At 43.5% G+C, this 24,847-nt stretch overlaps 1 protein-coding gene across 1 annotated transcript in view; it reads right to left on the bottom strand.

The window, feature by feature from the left end:
- Window positions 1–24,847, bottom strand: part of snd1 (staphylococcal nuclease and tudor domain containing 1) — a 157,028-nt gene that overhangs the window by 17,697 nt on the left and 114,484 nt on the right. The window contains exons 18-21 of the mRNA XM_035648341.1: window positions 17,439–17,580; window positions 5,755–5,878; window positions 3,601–3,670; window positions 1,156–1,269 (exon numbers count right to left, since the gene is read on the bottom strand). Of these exons, the coding sequence (XP_035504234.1) occupies window positions 1,156–1,269; window positions 3,601–3,670; window positions 5,755–5,878; window positions 17,439–17,580 (450 nt within the window). The remainder of the gene's footprint in view (window positions 1–1,155; window positions 1,270–3,600; window positions 3,671–5,754; window positions 5,879–17,438; window positions 17,581–24,847) is intronic.

The raw sequence follows: 24,847 nt of genomic DNA, 5'->3' as shown, positions 1-24,847 counted from the left end.
AATTATTTTTGAATACGATCCAACACTTCAGCGACGACTAAACCAGTGATTCCCAAAGTGGGTGTCGCAACACCTCACGGGTACCTCGAGGATGGGCTGTCAAAAGATTATGAGCATGTTTTTGTTTTTTTATTCTTGGTTTTTTAATAACCATATTTTTGGTAAGGGGATGAAATATTTGTTCAAATCTTTATAATAATTTGAAGAGATAAACAACTAAAATCAACATCAACCTATTAAAAACTCTTAAGCACAATTAAGCAATGCAACAGCTAATTTACAGTTGCTTGTTGTCATAGTAACGCAATACACTTTGCAGGACATAAAAAATAGTCTATGAGAAGCAAAGGGATGATTACATAAATTTCAGGAGCCACGTTTTTAGCGAGGTGTACCTAATAAACTGGCAAACCGAGTGTTGATTTACGATCCAAAAAATGTTTATCTAAAAATAAAATATGCTATTAATTGTAGATAATTTATTCTAATAATATGTGAAAATTACAAACGCCCTTCAATCTGCCACATATCCCCTTAAAGTCAGAGCTTCTCGCTGCGTCGAGGAGACACAAAAACAAAGAGAAAACACGCTTGTGTGTCTGCACCGACTGTATTCTGGAAACTGCCGGCTCAGGATGCTTCCAATGACTTGACCCGCTGACACACTCAGAACACAGTCAGTTGCTCACGCAGAGACAAACACACACCGGGGGTCAAGTAAACACACACTGATGTAAACAAGAAGATTAAGGCTGCAGAACAAGAACAATTCCTGTTTCCTGGCGAGCAGATGGACATTCGAGCACAAACACAGTAAGCAACTGGACAGTTTGTGTTTATATAAAGACGGTATGGGAGTGTAGAAATATAGTATCAACATAGTTATGTAGTGTGAGTCGCTGTTATTCTCAATCAATGGCTTGGTGTTTGTCAGTGCTCTGTCATGATTTATGTATGAGCTCAGTGAAAACTCGACCCTATCTGTCAGTTACAGACTTATCACCACGTGCGATAAGTGAAACTCCAAACAGTTTTCATGTCTTGCCAGGAAAGTCAACTTCCAAACGCTGGCAGAGAAAGAGACGAGAGAGTTGATATCTTTGGAGTTAGTTTTCAAGCTTTCAGCCGCGACACATATATCTCCACTGCACTTACGTCCTGTGGGACCTGGATGTAGGCGAAGGCGTACTCGGTGGCCTGTGCCGGCAGGGTCCGGGTGCTGAAGGCAGGGGGTATGGCAGCCAGACGAGTGGACGACACAACTTCTCTCTGCGGGAGGAAGGAGAGAATTCAGACCCAACATAGAGCAGCTTTCACGGCCGCATGATGTTGATGTTTGCAATCACACAGACACACTGTCGCATTTGTGCTCAGGCTGTAATACTGTGTGCAAATACAATGGCTGGTAAAGTCTGTGCTCATAGTTTACTCCTTGGGAATGATCTGATTTTGGAGGCGGAGGTTTTGAGACCGTGAAGTGAAGCTCAACAGTAATTGGAGTGTTTGTTTGAGATGAAGACTGTGTCTAAGCAAACATGACAGACATCCATCTCCTGCTACAACCGCGCCAAAATAAGTTGTGGGAGATGAAGGGAGAAAGCTTGGGCTTCTTCAATAAAGCTACAGATGCATAAAACAGAAAAATCAAACATGGTCTTTGGAAGCTTGTGATGGAAATTTCCTTTCTGAATTTTTGACTTTGACAGAGCGCCTCTCTTAAACCAAACCCCTTCTGTTAAGTGAAGAACCCTTTCAAACAAAACTCGACAGACACTCGGGCTGTTTCTACATCTCCTTAAATCCGAATCAGTTACGCAATCCACACGTTTCTTTTACGACGTGAAAGAAAGACAGATGCCATTTTGCGGTTGTAGCTTAAGGGCTACATGCTTGTATATGTCACCTTACCACTCATTCCACAGCTGTTTCTACAGCAGTGCTGAGACCCTCTCACTGAGCCATCTGCTCCGCAGCTCGGCTACGAGCTCAGGGTGAAGAATGAGTGAGGATGACAATAGACGTTGATCGTCACCACTCGTGATGTTAGAAAAAAGAAAAGAAAAAAAACCTACTTGCCAGAGTCGCTATTTTGTCTTTGAATACAGTAATGATTGAAGGGCTTTTATGAATTAATACTTTCCAAAGAAAAAAGCACCCGGGAGAAAGTTCCCCACAGAATTAGATCAATTTGTGGCGGTGGGGGCACTCGTGCAAACAACTGTTGTGTTGGACTACAGTATATCTACAACACACTGACTATTTCAGTTTTATGATTTGAATATAAATGAATTGGAATGTCAATTTTGAATTAAGGAGTTTGGATGCAATTTGTTAAGTTAAGTTAAGAATATAATATCTAGTGTTCTAGATAACCCTGATTGCAAGTCCAGCTCTCGAGTTGGCCTCGGTTCCCCAATTTAAACAAAATGTACATTTCAATATGTGACACATACGTATTGACGCGATAAAAGTTAATCTGTCCCGACAGGTACGAGCCGGTGTGAGTAATGGTCAATCCCTGATCACCGCGGGGAGAACACACCGGTGGAAAGTCAGACAAATATAGCCGTTAGAAGTGGGGAGTTAATTTAATGACCCCCATATCTTAGGTTAATGTGTTCATTGGACTGTACAGTCTAGACAGAGAATACCCTACAACATTAATGGATTAGAAGGTTAAGATTTATCGACGCCATATTAGAGTTTGACAGCACTGTAAATGTGGCCTTTAAACATGAAAGACAAAAGTGCTCTGGTGTGTTTGCTAATGATCATACAATAATTCAGGTACCTGTGACTAATGGCTCATGACACCGCAGCGTGAAATCTAGGCCAGAATGACTCAATCCAAAAAAGACACAAACCTGCGTACAACGACGTACATATCAGGGGTTTCTTTTCTTTGTGTGTGTGTGTGTTTGTGTGTGCGCGCCAGGTCGGCCTCGGAGAATCACACTTTCAGCAACATGCCAGGACGCATCGCGTCTGCCAGCCAAACCTCGAGCTGTCCCCCACTCTGAGGTCAGTCACACACTGTGCCGCTCCACTGCATCATGGGAAATCTCCCGCAGGCCAGGGGCTGGCTGCATGAGCCACTTGGTGATGCAAGCATGTGTACACACGTGGGTAGAAAAAAACAACCCACAGACAATAACGCACTCACAGGGACTGAGAGTGCCTTCGTCATCACGGAGTAAAAAAGAAAGACCAAGATAGAAGGGGAGTTCTGCTTTTGTCAATGATGTAAAAAGAAATAAAAATGATACACTCAGTTGCACTGTTCGCTGCAGTCGCAGACAATAAGGGAAAACAAACAGGCCTGTGTCGTATTTGTCCTAAAGACTACAGCTGAAAGGAGACTAAGGCTGTGAGGCTGCTTTGAACATGGGCAAACAACTGGTGTGTGAACAGATGTAAGACACAGAAGAGAAATCCCCTCTCAGATATTAGATTGCCTCTGGCTGTTGGTTTGGCCAAAACAAGACTTTTCTTACGGTCGAGTGTATTCTTTTTTTCGTCAAACGAGGCTACTTTCACTTTGTCACACACACTTTCCCTTTGTCACACACCGTCAAAATGTTTGGCCACAAAGTTACTCACGTTGCCGTAGTCGATGTAGAAGACGTGCACCTTTGCCGGTGACTCAACTTTCTCCACTCTGGCTCTGTACCTGCAGCAGCGGAAGAATAATTGAAAGAGAGAGAGAGAGAGAGAGAGATGAAGACAGAGGGCACAAGAGGAAAAGGAGATGAGTAAATGATTCCGTGCTTATTTCCCTGGGGAGAAGGTGTTGGAGGATCTGTCTGTTGTGATCGGAGGAGAGGAGCAGGCGAGGATGAGCCGGCCGGGGGACAGAGGGTGGACAGAGGGGGGAGCATCTATCAGGACGTGGCAGCGCTGTGAAAATTGCACAGAGGCCTCTTTGCAATAAAGGGCAAGAAATTTAAACCTATTTTTGTCTTGTGGAAAAGAACTTGAGTGCATTAGTGCTAATCACAGAAAAGGCCAACAGTTTCACTTTGAGAGGTTTGATTTTTCTTTTAAAGCTCATCTGGGGAAATAGAATAGAAATGAAGTTGATATTTCAAAGGAAGACACATTTTAGGCGAAGCATCATTAAGTGTCTGAGAAATGGTGCGTTCACTCCAAACGCAATGCTAATATTTAGTGCGATGAGATTTAATACAAAGTCAATGCAAAGATGCAAGTAGACGAGAATAATGTGAAATTTGCTTCACTCGCTCCGGTTGAATTAGTTGAACTCCAAGTAAGTTGGACACTAGCTTTAGCCCCAGTTAGCACGACCACTTTGTTTGGCTTTCATACAGGCATTCCTGTCCGGTTCACGTTTACGTGTGTGGAGAAAAGTGGACAGAAGAACAGACGAATATTTGCGTGAGTAACACAAGTGATCCTGCGTCGGAACTTGCGCGAGTAGCACAATGCAAACATTCGCTCTACGTTTGGTGTGAACACGCCATTAGAGCTGAATCCCTCAAATGAATTCATACAGAAGAAAAGATCTTTCTCAATTCAATTAAGGAAATGTCTCTTTATCTGACCATCACTTGTCGGAGTCTGGACTGCGACGATCAAGTGAGTGACAAAGACAGACTGGCTGCAGACCAACGGCGGCAGGAGGAGGACAAATAATTAGGCAAAGACAAACAAGAGAACAAAGTTACAAACAATTAACAGGAGGAACAGCCACAAGTGCAGAGAGGAAGAGGCAGAGACGGTGTGAGTGACAGGGTTTTTATTCCCCTTCTTCGTTCTATTCACTCTGGCTCTGCTGCGCTTTTGTAAAAGGCCTTAAAAGGCAACGGATTTCTAATTAGCCCCCTAATGAAACAAGACGACATTCCACATGCGTCACAAAACACAAAGATATGGACACAGAACAATGCAAACATGAACATAATTAGCTCGCCGAAAAGTACGGAGCGTTTAGGAAAGAGGGGGAAATAAAGGGACAGAAATTTCAGACATGGATTGTTGTTTTCTTTCCGAAAGAAACTAGACAAAACTTGTCTTTACACACAAAGAGAGTTTTTATAGCAACTTATTTTGGAGGCTGGGGCAAGAGAGGGGGAGGAGGATGGAGGGAAGAAAGGTGAACACCTGCTTCAGGGAATCTTTTTTCTTCTTCTTCAGTTTTGTGATCTTTTTTTGCCGTCACCTTCCTGACACAGACACACTCCTCCCCTCCCTCGATCACTGTGACTTCTATCTGTCCCCATGACCATCTGTAAACTTCCAGCATCCGGTGCGGAGACAAGATGAAGCGGTGTGTGTGTGTGTGTGTGTGTGTGTGTGTGTGCATGTGTGTGCGTGCTACTGTCAAGGGACTGCTGATTCTACAGGGCCATAGCAGTGGCAGTGAGCTAATTACACCCTGTGGGTGTCTGCAGTTAACGCATCACAAGCTTAAATAGAAACAAGGTAAAAAAGAAATGTCGGGTAGCCATGAAAGACGGAGAGAGGCCAGCAGCATGTAGCTGACCAAACTGTACACAACATCTTAAGTCGCTGTAGAGTCCAGTAGTTTTGCAGGTCAGGATGCTCAGATCGACTTTTTCTGTCCAGTATTCTGATACTTGATCTCAGGATATCTGCTCGGAATTGGCATAAACTAATTCATCCTGGGATTGTGGCACAGTTGGTGACTGTAAATGAGTTTTAACATCTACACAGATGAAGAAACGGTATCTAAGGTGGATCGGTCATTACTTAAGTATTAAAACGTTTGCTCACCATTCACCATCAGCGAACTTGGCTATGCAGTAATCCCCTCGGCGTGCGGCGTACGATCCTTCCACTGGAGGCTGGGCGGCGATCTCTGCTCTCATAGTCTCCATCAGACTTTCCAACTGGCCTCCTGAAATGACAACATTTACAGTTACATCTTTACGAGTGTTTTCCTCTCACTTTGTCACTATTCTACCATTTAATCTAATCCAAAGAATACGTGTTCCCACTCGCCACAGAGAGGAAATGAGAAACCTGCAAAAAACAAACAAACAAACACACACACACACACACACACACACACACACACACACACACACACACACACACACACACACACACACACACACACACACACACACACACACACACACACACACACACACACACACACACACACACACACACACTTACTTACTTCTCTGCCCCCCCCAAAAAAAGATTCTGTGCTTTATTGCATGATGCAGCAAAGTTTTTAATAATGCTTAGGTTCAAGTTGCCTTTGAGAAGGTGCATCACATCAAACCTTAATCCATACGGACAAGCACAACAAAACACTAATTCATTTTGGTAGAATACAAAGCTTCTCATTCAAACTTAAAAAGAACATTTACAAAAAGCTTTATGTTCAGATCAGGGGAGGAAAAACAATGTTATTTAAATATGTAATACTTCAGCACTATTCCAATGCCACAAGCTTTATTCTCTAAACTCACATAAACCCCGACTGAGACCTAAAATACACAGTAGAAAAATCGGTGTTTTTTGTAAGCATCGGCCCATTACAACCACGGAGCGAACGCTGGTTTGACCCTGTAGGAGAAATACAGCTTTGAGTAAATTGAGCACGCTCCCCCGTTGAGCCTTTATGGCCTATCAAACCATTATATCATGAGCAGCAGACCTATTACGGTGGATTCAGGAGAATGCGGCTGTCGATACAGAGGGAGTTGGAAAAATCAGAAAGCGAGTCGGTGCTCTGTGGATTCAATGCCTGCAGTAAACGGGCAACTTAATGCACAGCCCTCAGATGCAAATGGGCAGCTGATGGTGAGCGTCACTGTGTGTATGCATCTCTGGTGTTTGTGCAATATATACAGTATATTTGTCTAGTGTGTGTGTGTGTGTTTGTGTGTGGTATGCAGAACAACCAATCAAAGCAGGTGGTTTGGTTAGGTGGCCCATATGAAGGTCAATGGCTAAGTTAATTTTCACTGATTGACCGCCTGAAGGGGGTTTGTAGGCAAGAGGATCAGGATCATCCCGATGACGTTTATTTAAAAAAATATCTTTAAATAGTTACAAATAAATAATGAAGTCAGTTTTCCAGAGGGGCTGTATGTGAGAACGCAGATGTCCGCAAATGTCGATCTGGACATTTGCTGCTCCACCCAGACGCCACAGAGAAGTCCTGGAAATGTATTCTCCTGTTGGTGTGAACGCGTCCGTCTCTGACGATCTCCTGCTGCGCTCATCACACACTATGTGAACATCTTCCAAAGTTCATGCCTTAGAAACATCTTAAGATAAGAAGGTTTAATTAAGTTGGTTTCCACAGCTGAACCGGGGGAATAAAAGAAATTGAAAAGGAAAAATAAACATGTGCAAACAGTGAGGAAACACGCTGTGCTCTCAGACTGCACAGTATGTTCTCTCATTGTGTCATCACAACTGCTCACATTATTACAAAACTGAAAGTGGCTGAGTTGTGTCTCTGAAACACTAACACAAATATATCATGAGAGTGTGTGTGTGTGTGTGTGTGTGTGTGTGTGTAAAAAATGTTTTGCTGTGCATGTTACTATCAAACAGCTTGGAGGAAAATCACTGAACACCTTTCTTTACTCCTTTACTGCCGCTGTGAGTTGTCGTTAACACTTAACATTATCTATTCTGGTAAATATAATACACAGATATGTAAATAACGAGGTTGTTTTCCCGGGGTTATCTGTGCCGAGGCAGCTGCCAGCCATCAGGATACAGGACGTCTTCATTAGCACGATGTCAATAGGAGCATAAACGCACACACACACACAAAACAGACACATCCTCGGCGTTTTGTGGAGAAAGCTTCTTTCCGTCTGCATCTCGAACACAAACACAGAGGTGGTGCCGGTCACATCGTTACGCTCCGGCTTCACCACGGTGGCTCGACGCAGACTCAGTGGAAATGGCGTCAGGGCGACGGCCGTCCACTTCCTTGATTTATTTATCTAATTAAAAAAGGTCAGTGTGCATCTCGCTTCCCTCTCTGAGGGAACGTGTAAATTTATGTGTGTACAGTTACACTGACTTATGTTTGTGGAACAAAAACAAAAAGACACATGACCTTTAAAAAACATTCTACCTGCTACGTAGAGTAAATATTCATGCTGTTGAAGCCTTAATGGACGGAGCGTCTTAGCCGAGTCTAATTAACAATGCTTTATTCATGTGAATGGTAAAAGCAGCACTAAGTGATGGTGCGTAGATGCGATACATTAAATGTGGAAAAGAAATTCCAACAAGCCAAGTCACGTGCAGTGAGATGATACGACTGCCACATCTCTGTCTGTCAGGAGTTTCCCAGCCAACTCCTTGCTGTCAAAACAGATGGGTTTTCTTAAATGCCTCCCCTCGCCATCATGCTGCTTAGCTTTGAATTCCACTTACAGTGCAGTCATAAATACAAATCTCACCACGACAAGGTCCTGTGACTGCCTGTGCTGTCTCCTCATGTATCACTGTAATTCACCTGAAGAGGCCCAGGAGCCGCTCAAAGTCAACCTCTCATCTCTACCTCGGAGGTTATTCATTGTCCCCTGATCCTCCGACTGTGTATGTGCTAAATACGTTTACTCTGCGGTGTGGAAGTGTGCTCTACACTGTGGTTGGGTTCTGCAGTCAAAGGGCACTGACAGTGTCGTGTTATGGATCACCAATTTTAACAAGCTAATTCATGATCTGCTGTGACACGTAGACTCACTTGGATTACTTCCAAGTCAAGTCCAGTCACACTTTTAACAATACTGTAAATCAGTGCCCTTCCACTGACTGATGTCAATTCTGGCTCTGGTGTAGAGAGAAAAAACTAAACAAAGACCCCTGCATGTTTCTTCGCCATCTTTGATTCATGATTTTAACAATGTGCAATAAAGTTCCTTGCCGCAGACAAATCAATAAGTGGATACAGCATTTTATAATGTACTTGTCCACAGTTGTGTGTTTGATGTAGTATGCATGGTCGTGTATTATCATTACTCTCTGTTGGGATGTAGAAGTCTGATTTGCTGCGCAGGCTACTTGTACCGGCTTTGGGGTTTATTAATTCTTTAGGAACACGTCACCCTTGTACGCAGGTGAGTGCTTTTCCATTATCTGTGTCCTGTACAGCCCTGTGATGATATATAGACCATGTGACGATAGAAAAACATTAAGGCAATATTTTGTCATTTGGATGGCGCCTTGCGCACAAACAGAGGAGGATGACGGGGATACATTAGGACTCCGACCATTCAAGACAAAACAAGGAGCTTGTACCAGTCTACAGATCACAGTACAGACGAGTTCTCAAAACCACAAACCACAGATGTTGCGTATGGAAAAAATAAAAGCATGAAAACGGAGGGAGGTAACAGCTGCCATCGCAACTTACATCTGCACAGCAATGGCCCAAACAAGCCGGTCCCGAACCACTGACTGCATCTGACGCCAGTATTCTTCTCTTTATACCTCTGGTTGTTTTGTTTTTTTCTCTCCCTCGTTCCGTTATCTACAGCTGTTGGTAAATCATATATAATTACATTGTGAAAGCCCAGTGCCGAGTGAGGGAACGATTAGGCTTAAAAACAAGAAAACAATAGAGAAGGAGCGAGGGAAGAGAGAGACTGACAAAGGTTTTACAGGTGGGTTGTGATCATATTTGATTATACTGTGGCACGCGGTGTGTGAACCGAGACGGACAAAGACAATGAATACAGTGAATAATGTACCCACACGTCCCAGGGCCTACTGAATTCTATTAAGCTGTTTACGAAAGCTATTAAACCACAGAAGGGTAAACAATCACAATGTGGCAGAGGCAGAGGCCAAGAGAGCAAGGGTTGCTTATGAAAGCGTTCTAATTTCCCTGGCTTGTAAGAATGAAGGAATTAAGCGACACTGGAGAAGCATCCATGGAAAGGACACCTGCGGGGGGACACGAGCACCTGGAGAGGATCCAGACACGTAAACCTGCCGATAACTCGCATATAATTCATGAAGGGGAGAAAAATAGGAGGGGAGGTGGGTCAAACCGAAGCCGAAGCAAAAACATTTTTTTTTTGCCATCTGATCCTAGAAATGCTGCAGATGCTTCGCCGTGCTGCCCTGGCTGACTGGTCAAACACTGTGCGGATCATCTACCATCTGAGAGATCCACAGCCGCTGAGCTGAGCTTTGAGCTTTAGCTCACCTGCTAGTTCCGAGTGTTAAATATGCATGAGCTTCGGACAGGCTTCATCCTCGGGGGCGGAGGAATGGCTGCGTTTCTGGACATTGCGAGCAACACTTGAAAAGGCAAAAGGGCGGCGCTGACAAACAACCACACAGACTGGGCACAGTATGCACAGGCTTGTGTGTGTGTGTGTGTGTGTGTGTGTGTGTTAGGAGTCTAACGCCCCCTGTGGTTGGTCAACAAAGACGCAGCGCTCACCCGAGGATATTTGTACACTTACAGAAGAGACAGTGTGACAAGAGAGAGGCTATTTACTCCCCTTCCTGAGTGATGTTTAAAGTGGTGTCAGCATCTGCAGAGCGTTGAGGGAGGCCGCTATAAAAACAAATGATCCCCCCTGCTTGACTAATGCTGCTCCACTCCCACTGGAGAGTGATATGGATTATATCTCATGTGATACCTCCTCACCCCCACCACCACCAATTACCCTGCTCCATTCTACCCTTTACCGGCAGTCTGGAGCCTTTTACGGCAAATTACTGTTTCTGTAATTGGAAAAGTCATCACTGAAATATCGGAACAGAGGCAGCATCTGTGGCTCTCCTTTTTTGCATCAGCCTCTCCCGCTCCTCACTCTGCCACCTGTCGAGCCTCATTGACTGCAGCTAATGCCCCGTTTTGATTGTGAGGAGTCCAAATATACTCGTAAGATGGCCCTGTGCACATTTGGAGAAGAGGACCCCCGGGGAGGGGGGTGAGGTGAGCCTGGCCAATTTTGAAGAGAATTCCCGTTCGGGCCTGTAAGTGGCTCACCACTGTGCAAAGTGTCATTCAGCCATTCGGCTTTCGGGAATAGACCCAGGAGCTGACATTAGTGCAAATCATCGTGCTCACGAAGATGGCGAAGGACGAGCCGCGAAGGATTCTCTTTTTCCAGCTGAAAACCAAAAAGTGCCGCACCTCAAACCCGACAGGTGAGCTGACCTTTCACAAGCTAAGTTGCGTATCTCATTTAATAATGAATGTCGTGGGACGGGGGACTTCATACGGGCAGGGTCTGACCTCTAAATATTGTATCTGCTGCAGTGGCAAGGAGCAGGAAAAGTGAAAAACAGCAGCCTCAGCTGCTGCTGCTGCTGCTGCTGCTGCTGCTGCTTCTACCGCAACTTTCATTCACCTGCTCGGTTACTTTGTCCACCATAGGTATGATGGGGAATAGCACCACATCAAGGCATTTAACACAATTCAGTTGAATTAAACATGTGATATAAAATGCAGATGATATGTGCTCCTTGAGATGTCACAGAAAGAGCCATCAGGCTTTTTTGAGGAACAGTAGAGTCTGATTATTCAGACAGCGCCACATTATATGTAGGCGGAAGATGAAATTAAAACTTCCTTCTTTAGCCTGAAAATAATTGCATCCATATTGAACGGAACAGTGCGACAATTAAATCCATTCTCCCTGAAGTTGAGAAGGCCATGAAACTACTCAAAATCATTAATTCAATTGTAACATTTTACTCTTTGCTGGATTTCTTCTGTCAAATCTTTTTTTTTCCGAGAACAATCTGTTCTTTTAGTTCATTGTTTTTATTAGTTGAAGAAATCATACGATTTACCAATAAAAACAACTTTCTAATTTTTCTTTTTTTCTTTTTGACTCACTGGTGTGGGAGTTAATTATCTCAACCGCTGACTGACTTCAGCTTGGTGCCCACAGAAAGAAGTCTCATCCAAACTGGGGAAATAAACAGATTAAAATGAAAACTGCATGCTTCTTTGTGACAACCATTACTAAATGTGTGAACCGGTGGTTTTTATTAAGCTCCATTGTATAAAGTGATCGTCACTCGGCTGCTTTGACGTGACATACAATTAGGGGGTTGTCGCCCCGATCAACATGAAATGCTACAGCAAGTTTCATGTTGTCTTGTTGAAATCAACGCCCTGAACAACAACTCCGTCAACGTCTGCACCTGAAAATAGAGACGTTGACGTGCAGAGACCGTGGGGAAGCCACACTGGCTGAGGATGTTGTTGGGGAAGTAAATGAGCCAATATGGAAATTCTCCATCCGCAGGAACCCAAACAAGCTCATGACAAAATAAAGAGTGAATCGCAGCATTTCACAGTAATGGCATTCAGTTTGAAAAAGGCAGAGAAGGGCCCGGTTTGAAGTCCAGCCAGAGCGAGCGCAGCTCCCTGCCTGCCTTGCTGGGTCCAGCATCATTAGGTGATGAACAGCTGCTGCGTGTAAAAGGTAGAAGTGTGAATAATGTGGACGGAGTGGCACCTGGTGGGGGGGGGGGACTTCACTCATTACGAGTCTGTACGGGAGCCAGGAAACAAGCACTAGACAGGATGTACCACCAACCGCGCTGCAGCTGAGGCTCGGGATGTGTGTTTGTCGGTCGAATCGGGGCCTCGCCTCGCAATACAGTCCCACAGAGGTGGGACACATGGAATTAAGTGAAAGTTCGGGGGAAAGGTTAGAAGGTTGAGCTTGATTGTGGCACAAAGTCTGTCAGACATCAGCGATGGAGACATCCGTTGGTCCAATCCTCTGCACCAGTACACACCTGCACTGAGCAGTCGATGTATCAATCTCTATTCAAAAAGACTTCCTAAACTAATATATACTGTGGAATAGTTCTGTACCGAGCATCCAATACTCCAGCTCCAGCCATGACCGTTACACACCCTTAAGTCCACAGGGCTATATTTAGCAAGTTTTTAATTATGTCTACTCTCCACCATAGTGGCAGAGCAACAACGGTGTACGGCAGAGTCACTTTCGCCCCCCATGCCTGGAGTGGCCTCTGTCTCCGAGTGTCCAAGGTCACACAGAGCTATGCAGGTCCCCCTCTGACAGTAATTACATATAGCCTCCGGAGAGGGAACGCAGCATGCACACACACATATATATATATAAGGAAAATAGGGGGAGAAAAATAGAAACAGCAGTATGAAGGACAGCGAGTGTGTGTGTGTGTGTGTGTGTATGAAACAATGTGAGATAAACGCACACAGCAACAGATAAAGACCCTTAAAATAAACCGAGGATTAAAGAGCGCAATCCCTCAAGCTTCTCAGTGACTTGGAGAAAACCATTCATAATGTGAAATTAATCACTTATCAAGCTTGTGTAAAGATATCCATATATGAAGAAGAAAAAACACACACTTAGGAGTAATTAAAGTTGAATAATTAAAAAGGGGGTAAAATATGGAGTGCTCAAGACCCCAGGAGAATAAAAGATATTACAAACTGCCTTTTTCCTCTTTAATGTATAAGCATAACTTAAAAAGATAACGGCAGGAAAGTTTATTACGCGGGCCTACGTCTGTTCATGAAAAGAGTCACGACGGCTGAGAAGACTTGTCAATCACCGCTGCCCTCAGCAGACCACAATAAATAAATTAATACGTCAGTGTGCCACAACTCCCACAGGGCTGATGGTTTGGAAAATGCATCTAAATATTAATGACAGAAACACAATCGTTTTTATGATTTTTTTTTAACTCTCCTTCCTCCTCTTCTTTTTCACACAGTAACAGATATACTGTCAACATGCTACTGATTATTATTACTACACTAAAACATCCGCTGCCATCTGCCTCGCATTTTATATGCTCTTATTAATTTAAGGTTATTTTATATCTGTCTGAAGACCGCCTGACCCCATCTCTCATGTACCATTCTCGCTCACACTCAATTTCTTTATTCCTTTTTTCTCCTTTCTTCATCGTTCAAAAAGCAGCACTTTCCAACTCATACTTCTTATTGCCAGTATTATCCTGGAATATTTCTCTCCGTCTCGCTGCCGTGACACTTTAATTTTCCTATGCAGAATCAATAAAGTTCATCTTATCTCACTGAAGAAAATGGTTGAAACAAATGGGAGCTTAACTGCAGACGGAAAAATTACTTTCTCTGCCAGTCGCAGCTGCATTTAATTTTGTTTCTATATATATATATATATATATATATATATATATATATATATATATATATATATAAAAATGCAGCTACCTTTCATGATTAGTTTCACACCCACAATAAAAGCCGGTGATTACCGCAGTTGAGAAAATTGGCTCGCACCCATCATCATTATGATGTCAAAAAGCAAAGCCATGGCAATATGGGGTATTCTCTTGTTCTGAGGCTCGTTCCTGGCCTTCACTCATCAGGCGGAGAGACGGACCAGGAGGGGGAACCCGGTTAATGTAGACTCGCTCTCCATGTCATTAACGTGCTATACCTCAAGGATGGTCAAGGAGCGCTCGATGAAAGCGTTTGCTCCATCTGGCAAATGGAGTGCTGGCGGTGGCTGCCAAAAACACTGACTGAAGAGGAGGAAAAAGGGGAGATGGTGCCTTGGTAGAAGCAATCCAACTTGTGGCATAATGTGGGCACACTGAAACAATGGATCAGGGAAGGTGCTGCTGACAGTTAAAGCATGCATTTGAAAATAAAAAACATATTTTCGCATTGTTTGGTATGAGAGAGTATTAGGGCCACATTTTAACGTCGCCTCCTTTACTCATGGTTTCGCGTTTACTAAATATTTAATATTTTTGGCACACCAGCACCAGATTACCATAAGTATCAGGAAAAAAAGTGTTCAAGAAACTGTCAATTTAAAGATAGAACCACACAGACGAGGTAAATTCTGCCAATTTTTCTCTTTTTTAATCAAAAATATTCAGACTTATTTTCCTCATTGAATTACGGCCCGATTCTCAAAATCTCAGATTTTTTTCTTCTTCAATATGTCCCAAATAGCACGTCTTAGTATGAAAAACAAACTGTGACAGAGACAACGCACAGACCTAATAGTTTCTGTGAGGTGGTATGTCAATCATAGTAATGGTATTTATGGAAGTCAGTGTCTGTTCCTGAGCTTATCTGAATATAAAAATTACTTGACTTCAGAAATTGAGGGAAAGGTAAGAGAGAGGAGGTGGGCTGTGGGGGTGCAACATGTAATGATATTGCAAAGCACTCAGCTTGTATGATTTTACTCGCCCCAACACTTTGATGTGCTCTCTTAGAGGAAGCGTCAGCGAATATGAAAGGGACCAAGGGGGGCGAAAAAAACTAGAGAGAGAGGGAGGAAGGCAGGGAGGGGTAGTCCACGTGATCGAGGCAGGGGGTGAGGACCGGTCAGGTTGAGCCTCCCTGCTGAGAGTAACACTTTTTTTTCTGAACTAGCACATAAGCCACTTGCTGGAAGAACACGGGCCAATTAAATGGGGAAATGAATAAATAAATAAATAAAAGGCCCCAGCACTGCTGGATCATCTAAAAAACCATGCCTTTATATGAGAAAGATTAAATAACTCTCAGCTCTCCTGTCAAAATTAACTGAGAGCAGCAATATATTGAAAAAAAAGCAGCGTGTGTGCAGTTTCTTTAAATGCAACACTTAGGTTGGTACTTAGAAAAAAGTTGTAATCGCTTTGCATTTCTGCAGTTTCCCCCCGATCCCTTATACATATATAAAGTATACATATATAAGGAATTTATGAGAAAAAAATCAATAAAAACATTTTTGATTTGCTCTTTCATGTGAAGCTCTAGCGCAGAAACTCTTAGATATTCTATAACAAAGGAGGGGAAAGCTCCACTCCACTTTTCGCTCGTGCATGTTCCCGTCTGACAGCAAGTAGCGCTGAAGGAATTAACGATAGCTCCGGGTTAACATGTGCCATATACTATACATTTCAGCCTCTTCCCAGTGACACATGATTTTGATCAGTGATAAAACTTAACACATAACCTTAACATCACTCCCGACTTGCATGGGAGTGGAGATGAAGTAGCCAGAGGTGGTGTAAGGGCTTTAGATTTTAATCTACCGCTCGCGGCAACAAGATGAATAGCAGATTGTTTCTGCACAATAAGTAACACCTGAAGGTTTCAAGAGAGAGAGAGAGAGAAAAAAAAAGGTAGAGATGTTTTAAAAACAACAATTTGGGGGCCAAATGCTTTCCACACTTGTGTATGATTGGATTATTATGGTGTGAATGATACCCGCACTCAAATTGGCAAATAAATGAAGGCAAATTAATTAATTACGGCGGTGAGGAAAATTAAGAGGTCAATTTCATGGCCTCTGACAGTCAACTGCCAGTGAAACCAGATGTGGGAGAGACAGAGGAGAGAGAAGGACTCACGCATCACGTGCTGCTCTCCCACACACAAACTGGCAGACGATGAAGGGATGGTGATTGGCACGAGGGCTCCAGGTCTGTTCCAACTGGTTTGTGAATGCAGGTTTGAGGGGAGAGTGTTTCAAAACGCGTCGTTGTGCAAAGTGATGACTTAGTCACAGAATCCAAGGTGTCGGTGACCGGGGTGGCTCAAATTCTAATGCTCTTTAAACCACGTATCTCTTAGGATAAGTCTAGTTAAGTGACGCCCAACTTATTTTAAGATTAATCTGGATCACTTGTGAAAAAGACAATTTTACTCCTTATCTGCACCTTAAAATATTGTCTTTGGTGGTGATAACAGCTCAAGTGTAGCTCAGGGAACAGTTGCTGAAGCACTATACATCTGTGTGAACTTAGTTACAATATGCAACAAGCCGCCGTGTGCCATCCCTTGTAAATAAACATAGATACAGTAGACATGTATACACATAACTCGAATCGGGTGTAGCAGAAGATGGCCCATTAAGCTTACTACCTGAAAGATGGACCGTTACCCAGCACGAAACAGCACAGGGGAGGTGTTATGTGAGCACTCATTCATGTACACACACACACTCACACACAGGGCTTGTCAGAGGGGGCAGCCATGCGGGAATACCAGGGATTGTTAGTTTTCCCATCTTCAAACTTTTCTCTCCCTTCCTCCCCATGTCAGTGGTGACAAGACGGGATGGTGTGATTTATTCCTCATTCAGTAGTAAAAAAAAAAAAAAGACAAGTGGGGCATCCTTTGTTTTGTCTCTGCTGGTGGCAGGGACGCTGCAGCAGAGGATGAGGCGAAAATCTAAGAGGAGGACAACGTTGTCATTCATAAGGTCAGGGAATGAAAAAGTTAAGAGGGCCCTGACTCTCATGTCTGCATGAAGGTTCATGGTGGAGTCAAACGTGATGAGGAAATAGTCACTGAGGCATTAAGTAATGCAACATGTTTACAACAACTTCTACTTCACTAATTCACATTCGATCTACCAATGTAGATGTGGATGATGCCCAAAGAAACTTTCAACTCTCAGATTAGATCATTCAAATTTAGTCATCCATTGGCCTGGAAGTACCTGTCTCTACATCCTGGCTGTAGAAGTGCAGTTGGTCGGTGATCTCGGTGACGTATACCGCTCTGTAGTTGGCCACTCGCTCCTTCTCCTCCGATAGATGCACAACCTCCTCGACTGGTTTCTCCTCATAGTTTGCCCAGACCTACAACACACAGATGAAACGGACAGGTCAGTGATTGCAACGAATACCAGATCTCTGGAATACAAACATGCTGCTTTCTTGATGATATACTTTTAATTCATCTTTGAATTATTCGTATAATAACTTTGCATAATTAGAGAGAAAAAATAGGGATGGTAGACCTTGGGAAAGTCTTTGATATGTCCAGACACTGAATTCATTATTTTTTTACCATCAACTCAATATATAATAATGATTGATACATTTTGAAATAATGACCGACTTGGTCTTATATTGCTTTGAGAACCAGTTTATGAAGATATACCAGGCTTTGGTGATGTATTATCACTAGAGCAGCAAAATAAAAGAGCAATTCTTAATTCTCATTATTTTGGGTCAAGATCACTTCCAGCATATTGATCTTTCTGTTCACTGGTCTAACTTTCTCCACTGATTGTCTGAAAGTAATAGGGGTGGTCAAAAACAACTGTAAACATTATTAGAACCTAAATAATTCTCATGAGGAACTACTGTAAATGTTTATGGTGCAAATGCAAATCAGAGCTTATCCAGAGCAGAAAGTGTAAACATTTATCCTATTAGTTTTAGTTGAAAGTTTTGAAGTGCACACAATGTCCTCAATTAAAAGTTTATGCATCAATTAAAATATGAAAAATATATAGAAATATAGAAATATATGAAGTCAGCAGTAAGAGCAGGAATGGTGTGTCAGAGCTCATGTCTGATGATTTCCAAGGACAAGGACAAGGTCAAGGGTTACAGTTTGTCCCAAACACCAGGGGAGACTTCACTGTGGACGGGTTGGGACATTAGTCCTTCATCATGTTTGTTACTGTACAGTTATCGCCTCTAGTTAGAGACGAACTGACTCCAGTATCAGGGGTCAGAGTTACGATTAGAGATTAGCCGTGTAGTGCTGGTGAAAATGTCACAAGCTTAAGAGAGGAATGAAACCACCGAGGTTCCCCACAAGCACTGCAGTTTGTTTGTGTGTGTGTAAGCCGGTTACATCCTTTATGCTGCATCAAGGTTAGTTCTCTTTTGGCTCGCCAGGGGAAACAGAGGGCAGGAGGCTCATTAGGGGGAAGTGCTTTGCCTTGGGCCACATATCAAACTGCATTGATGTCAGAGTGTGTGTGTGTGTGTGTGTGTGTGTGTGTGTGTGTGTGTGTGTGTGTGTGTGTGTGTGTGTGTGTGTGTGAGTGAGTGAGTGAGTGAGTGAGTGTGTACAGAGTACAAGGGATGCGGCTGGTAAAGTGTGTGGTTGTTAGGACTAAACACAGCAGCATGTTTACAGCTCCGAGTACAGTAACAGTATTAAACATGTGCACAGACACAAGATGGTCGGGATGAAAGGGAGCTAATCAGCTGCCTGCAGATGAGAGGCTGGCGAGGGGGAGTGAATGAGACGTATAGGAGGAGACGGGGAGTGGAGATAGGTGGGGAGCTGAAAAAGTCAAAAAGTGCAACCGAGCTGCACGGGCGCTCCAACTTCCCGTGCAGCGGCGGCGGCAGCACAGCTTGTTACCATTCGTTTCTCCAGGCTATTTGGGAAGTATTTACTTTTAAAGGTTACATAAAGAGAAGGAAAGAGGCGGGCAGATATTTTTTTTTTACAGTGCAGTGGTATGAGCCAATGAGGGTTCTGGCTAATTATTTAACTGCATGGTATCATCGCGCTAATTAGATTAGCTAGTTTTAATGTTGTCTTTTTTTTCCATTCTGCTTTGGCTCATCTGCAGAGCTATACGCTGGTTTTAAGGCTCAGTTAATCATACCCAAGGTTTTTTTTTTTTTTTTTAATATGCTGGCTCTTTAGCGTGCTGATTAGATTATAATTTTTCCTCACTGATGTGGTGATGTACAGCAGCATGGCTCTTACAGGAGGAAACTGTGTGTGTGTGTGTGTGAGTGTGAGAGAGAGAGAGAGAGAGAGAGAGAGAGAGAGAGAGAGAGATGGAGAAATTGGTGAAAGAAAGAAAATGTTTCCAACTGTTAGCGATGAAATAAGTGACAGAAGCCCCCCTACCCACTAACAAAAGGCAGGGTTGTACTAACCAATTACATTCAATTATTCATCCCACAAAAAAAGGAAAAAAAGCTTAAGAAGAGAAGGTAATAGGAGCGAAGGAAAAAGGAGAGACAGCAGGTAGAATTTCTGGGGATTGAGGGCGAGCAAGGTTAATGAAGACTGAAAACACAGCCACGCTCCGTAAACCCCGAGATCAAGCACAGTGTCTTTGTGCGGCATCAGATAGTCATGTGCATTATTAGCACACGCGTCCATATGCACACATTGTATGCACGGTCACAAACGCTAGGAAACACAAGGTGCATTAATAAGCATGCTTTCCACATTTGCAATTGAGCTGACATGGCTTGGCTTTTAATCAAACGGGCAGCACCAATTAGGGATGACAAAGATTAGAGTGTCGGCATTCATTAGCCTGGTGGCCGTCACCGCGGTACATTTAGGGGAGGTAACAAGTAGGTGGGATTATGGTGAGATTGGACGGCGCGGCCACAGGGTTTCCCATTGACCTCTGGCTTTGTGTTGAGTACGGATGTGACAGCGACGTGAGACGGGAACGGTAGGAAAGTTCTCCATGAAACACCACATACGCTGAAGACGCATTTCGAAGTTGCACGAATAAATATAAAGTCAACGGGGGAAAAAACAGAAGCGAGCACATGCAGATTAGCAACAGCTGTCTCTTACTTCTCACTCCGTCTGGGTTTTTTTTTGGGGGGGGGGGGGGGGGGGGGGGGTGTGTGTGTGCAAACGTCCATTTTGATGTCAACATGTTATTCAGATAGCGAGTTCTGTCTCGGCGGATGGGCTGTCGCTATCTGCTGCGTGCTCTGTGGCAACCGACATAAGTGTTATTGTTTCATTGGATTTGTCGACCAGTTTATTTTCGCACCTCAACAACACAATCGCCCATCTTGTGTGGCGGGTTTCCAGTGAAAATGACTGCTGCTTCGTTTACTCTCTTTGAAGCCACATGGATGAAATGAAGATAACGCTGCGTCTACATAGGAGGCGCAGTGTGAGCAGCAGCTTTAATGCCCCGTCTGTGTCTACACAGGTTGTGTTTTGGCTAAGTATTGAGTGTAGATCAAGCAGATTTTGAGTAATGTAGGCATGTAAAAGGAAAGAAAATGGACATAAAAACATGCTTCAGGTCATGTTTGTGCACGTCAGCTGGTTTGATTACAACACAAGTGTAACCTGTTCCATCAGACTCGTGTGTGTAGACGGGGAACAAGAGAAACAAATTCCGCAAAAGGTTTGTACATCCGAGTAAAAAAAAATGCTGAAAGTGTTGTGTGAATGCTTACTGACATAAAAGCAGAGGAGATCAAAGTACACTGCCTGATGTCACTGCATTTCAGTCAATCGGAAAAGGCAACATTTAAGAAAAAACAGATTCCTGGAATCATAGAATGACGTCAAATGATTTCAGGTCCAGGAGAAAGTTGGGGCAGAAACAGTTGCTGCTCTAGTAAGTATTTAATGGTAAGCACTTCGTGAAAGCTATAACCCACCGACATATTTCAAACAAACGGTTTGTTGACAGAGTAAACAACCACATCTTCTGATTGTGTATTGGTTATTTGTGGCCAAGACCGCTGAAAGATTACAGTGGTCAGTGTGATTACAGCAAGATGAATGTTGGTTTGGCTCATCTCTGAGTAGACTATTAGAAACACTGTAGAGTTCCATCTCTTTTGAAAGACACACACACACACACACACACACACACACACACACACACACACACACACACACACACACACACACACACACACACACACACACACACACACACACACACACACACACACACACACACACACACACACACACACACACACACACACACACACACACACACACACACACACACAGCCTGTGCCCAGGGCTGATGACCTTCCGTGAGCAGCCAACCATCCGGTTTGTTCCACTTGAATGCAGGTATATGACTGCTGCTTCTGCTGCTGCTCTGCAACTGCAGCCAGACGCTTGAGCCACTGAGCTGCCAGAGACAATGAGAGGGAGCACGAGAGAGGCCAAGAGGAGAGAGAGGGAGAGAGAGAGAAAGAAAGATGGGAAAAAGGGAAAAGTGGCAGGCCATTAAGCCGGGGCTGAGAGGACAACAATTCCTAATAATGGGGACCAAGCAGAGGGAGAGATGGAGATGGCAGGTTAGTCTGACCTTCACAACTCCTGAATGACAAAATACACTTGCAGCCGGGTGGGGGACAAGTGAGTCCAGTTGGGTCAAGTGATGACAGCGTTGGTCCCAAACAACCTACCGGCTGGAGGAAGTGTTCGAGCATGTGTGGTGAGGATTAGATCGGTTTCCATTTCCATTTCACAAAATCATATTTTTTTTTCTACCTTTCATTGTCTTAATCTTCTCTTACCTCGGTTAATCTCTCTGTCTAGACATCAATAATCTTAGAGTTTCAGTCCATCGCTTCATCTTTTTTTTCCATTCATAGGATTTTTTTCAAACTTTGTAAAACACTTGCCACTTAAACAATTTATTACAGTCGCATTGTTACAGCAATTCACTGGTGGCGAGTCTCAGTTCCCCCCCGTCTGGCACGCCGGATACCTCGCTGATGGAAGAGGGGCTCCTTCACAGTCACTACAGTAAGTGCGGCTCCGCTTTCGGGCGAGTTAAGTACACCCGCTGATTAGCCCCGCATATTTCTAACTTGATGAAGAGCGCGGCAGCCGACGACGACTGAGCAATGGTGCAACATTCAGAGATCCACACATACAAGCACAGGTGGATGAATACACGGACAGATGGATGACTGAACCCACACGTAGAGCCAGGACGAGAGGGTGAGGGCTGGTTTGAGCACTGATTAAAGGTGGCAGTGTGTCAATTTATCGGTGTGCGTGTAAAGTCTGGTGAGACAAAAAATCACCATTGCTACCCAAAATACACATTGTGCACTGAAAATTAAAGGGTTAAACCCTTTAACAGTTTAGAGAAAAATCTGTGAACTGAATCTTTATTTTGAACTCTTTTATGATTAAGATGGTACACTCACTCAGAATGGGTAGCTCCTCGAAATAAACATCATGGGCACTGCTCTAAATCTTCACAATACCTCATTAACCCGTCCACACGTCCTGCGCCGACACATTTAAAGCACTTGACAGCTGCGGTGCGCACGTGTCGCTGCCCTCTGATTGAAACGCACCTCGGCGGACGAGGTTACTCTGCCCCCGCAACCCGTGGCAACCTTGTGTAGTTCTGAAACAATGCGGCTGTCGCAAATAAGCAGGTGATATCGAGTACGATACCATTGGAGTGGTCTTCTCTCTTCTTTTTTTTACATGGAAACTTGCATAGTTCCATTGTTCGTTCATTACCCGATCACACTCGGAGAACGATTTAAATCAATAGGAGCGTGTTATTCATATGAGTGCACTTTGTAAATCAATTTAGCCCCTATTATATCCCTGATGAATCCCCTTTAGAGAGAATGGTTCATTAATTCAATCGAGGGCACATTTTTCTCTTTCAGTCAGTTTTTTTCCTCTTCTTATTGGAAGCCAAGATCAAAAGGCTTAAAGCTACACATTAGAGTGGGACCCCATTTACTTCTGATGAATTGTATTCGGTCTAGATGATAGGTGGGTGAGCTTCACTTTGCAACAACAAAACAAGAGACGTATCAAACGGAAGAGTCTGAAAAGAAAAACACATCAAAATGAGAAGTTGGAACAGCACCTGAAATCTTTTTGCTTTGAATCCCTTCCCTCTCATACTCAGTGTACGTGCCGCAATACAACTCGACACCTACTGACAATAAGCTATAAAAAAGGGATTTGATCGCTATACAAAGTGAGGTAGAGCTCATTAGAAAGCTGCATTGGTGTCAGATTAATAATTGGGAGAGGTTGGCGTGGCAGAGAATGTGGACGACGCTGTAGTTCCCGTTCCTCGATGATGTTGTCTGTATTGACTAAGCCATTAGAAGCGGGGGATGATCAACCAGACAGACAATTGCTTCATTAAGAGGCACATCAAAGATGAGACGTGGGGTTCAATTCCCAACGCGGTACCTCCAAGTTTATTAGTGCGTCCCAACAAACATCGCTGACCATGTTTGATGTGGGAAGAAAGTAACTTGGGTAGGAGGTTATTTAATCCCGTTACTGCAGCCAAACAACACTAAAGCTGCTTTAAGACATTTTCTATGAACTCTTCCAGAGGCTTAAAGTTCTTCAGCAAAAAGCAACCACAAAGAAAACCCAACTAATAAATGGTATTTAAAGGAAATAATAAATTCATACTAGGACCCACTTGAGTGGTGCAGCTTATTTTGCTGTCATCATAAATGATAATTGATCATAATGACAAGACTCTGTTGATAAACAAGTGAAAGGCTAATGGCTGATGAATGACTATTTTTATGAATCTAGGTACTGCTGATATAATTTACTCGGGTCAAAGTCATGAGGGCCATTAGTGACCAAATCAGCCTTTACAGAATAATGATTTAAAAAAGCAGAGGAATATTCTCTATTCTTTCTTTCCTCCCATTTGTATCCACGTGTAAATGGTGGAAAAGATCTGCGGCTTTTCAAGCCATAATGACTCAGTACCAATAAGAGATATGAGCAGTTGGTGTCAGGCGAATCCTTGGAGCTGATAAAGGTACAACACAAGTTGACAGGCGAGATTATCTATTCGTTTGAGCCACAACGATCACAACGGACAGTATGTGACACATCAGGCCCGCCTGTGGTCACTTCAGTTATTCATATGGAGTAAACTTTGCATAAAATTTAAAAAATACTCACTGTTTATTGAGGTGTCATTGTTCTTGTTCACTAAAGAGAAAATCCATTAACCTGATGCAACTGCCTCGCTCCTAAAAAGCCTCCAAGGTTAAGAGGGGTTGTTGATGGCACATTAACCTGGATGGCACACGTTGTCACGGTGGGCCAACTGAGAGGGGCTTTGGTAGCGGGGGTTGGGCGCTGATTTACCGGTTGCCGCTGTCCTCATATTCAGATATAATGCATGGCAGCCTCGCATCGTAAAACATCCATATAGGAAAAGCTCACATGTATGTGTACAGATGCGCGGCAGTGGCCTTGGGAAGTGTTGAGCTACAATGTGGTAGTAACATTGTTCCTGCCTCGGTGGGCTAATATAAGACGAGCGCTTATGGGCGAGCAAGGCCACATGTGTGGACACGGTAACAAAACATGTCAGCTGCACACAGGCCT

This window comes from Scophthalmus maximus, chromosome 12 (genome assembly GCF_022379125.1).
Source record: "Scophthalmus maximus strain ysfricsl-2021 chromosome 12, ASM2237912v1, whole genome shotgun sequence".
Classification (NCBI taxonomy): domain Eukaryota; kingdom Metazoa; phylum Chordata; class Actinopteri; order Pleuronectiformes; family Scophthalmidae; genus Scophthalmus; species Scophthalmus maximus.
Note: the sequence above shows the minus strand (reverse complement) of the source record. Positions and strands in the feature narration are given on the sequence as shown.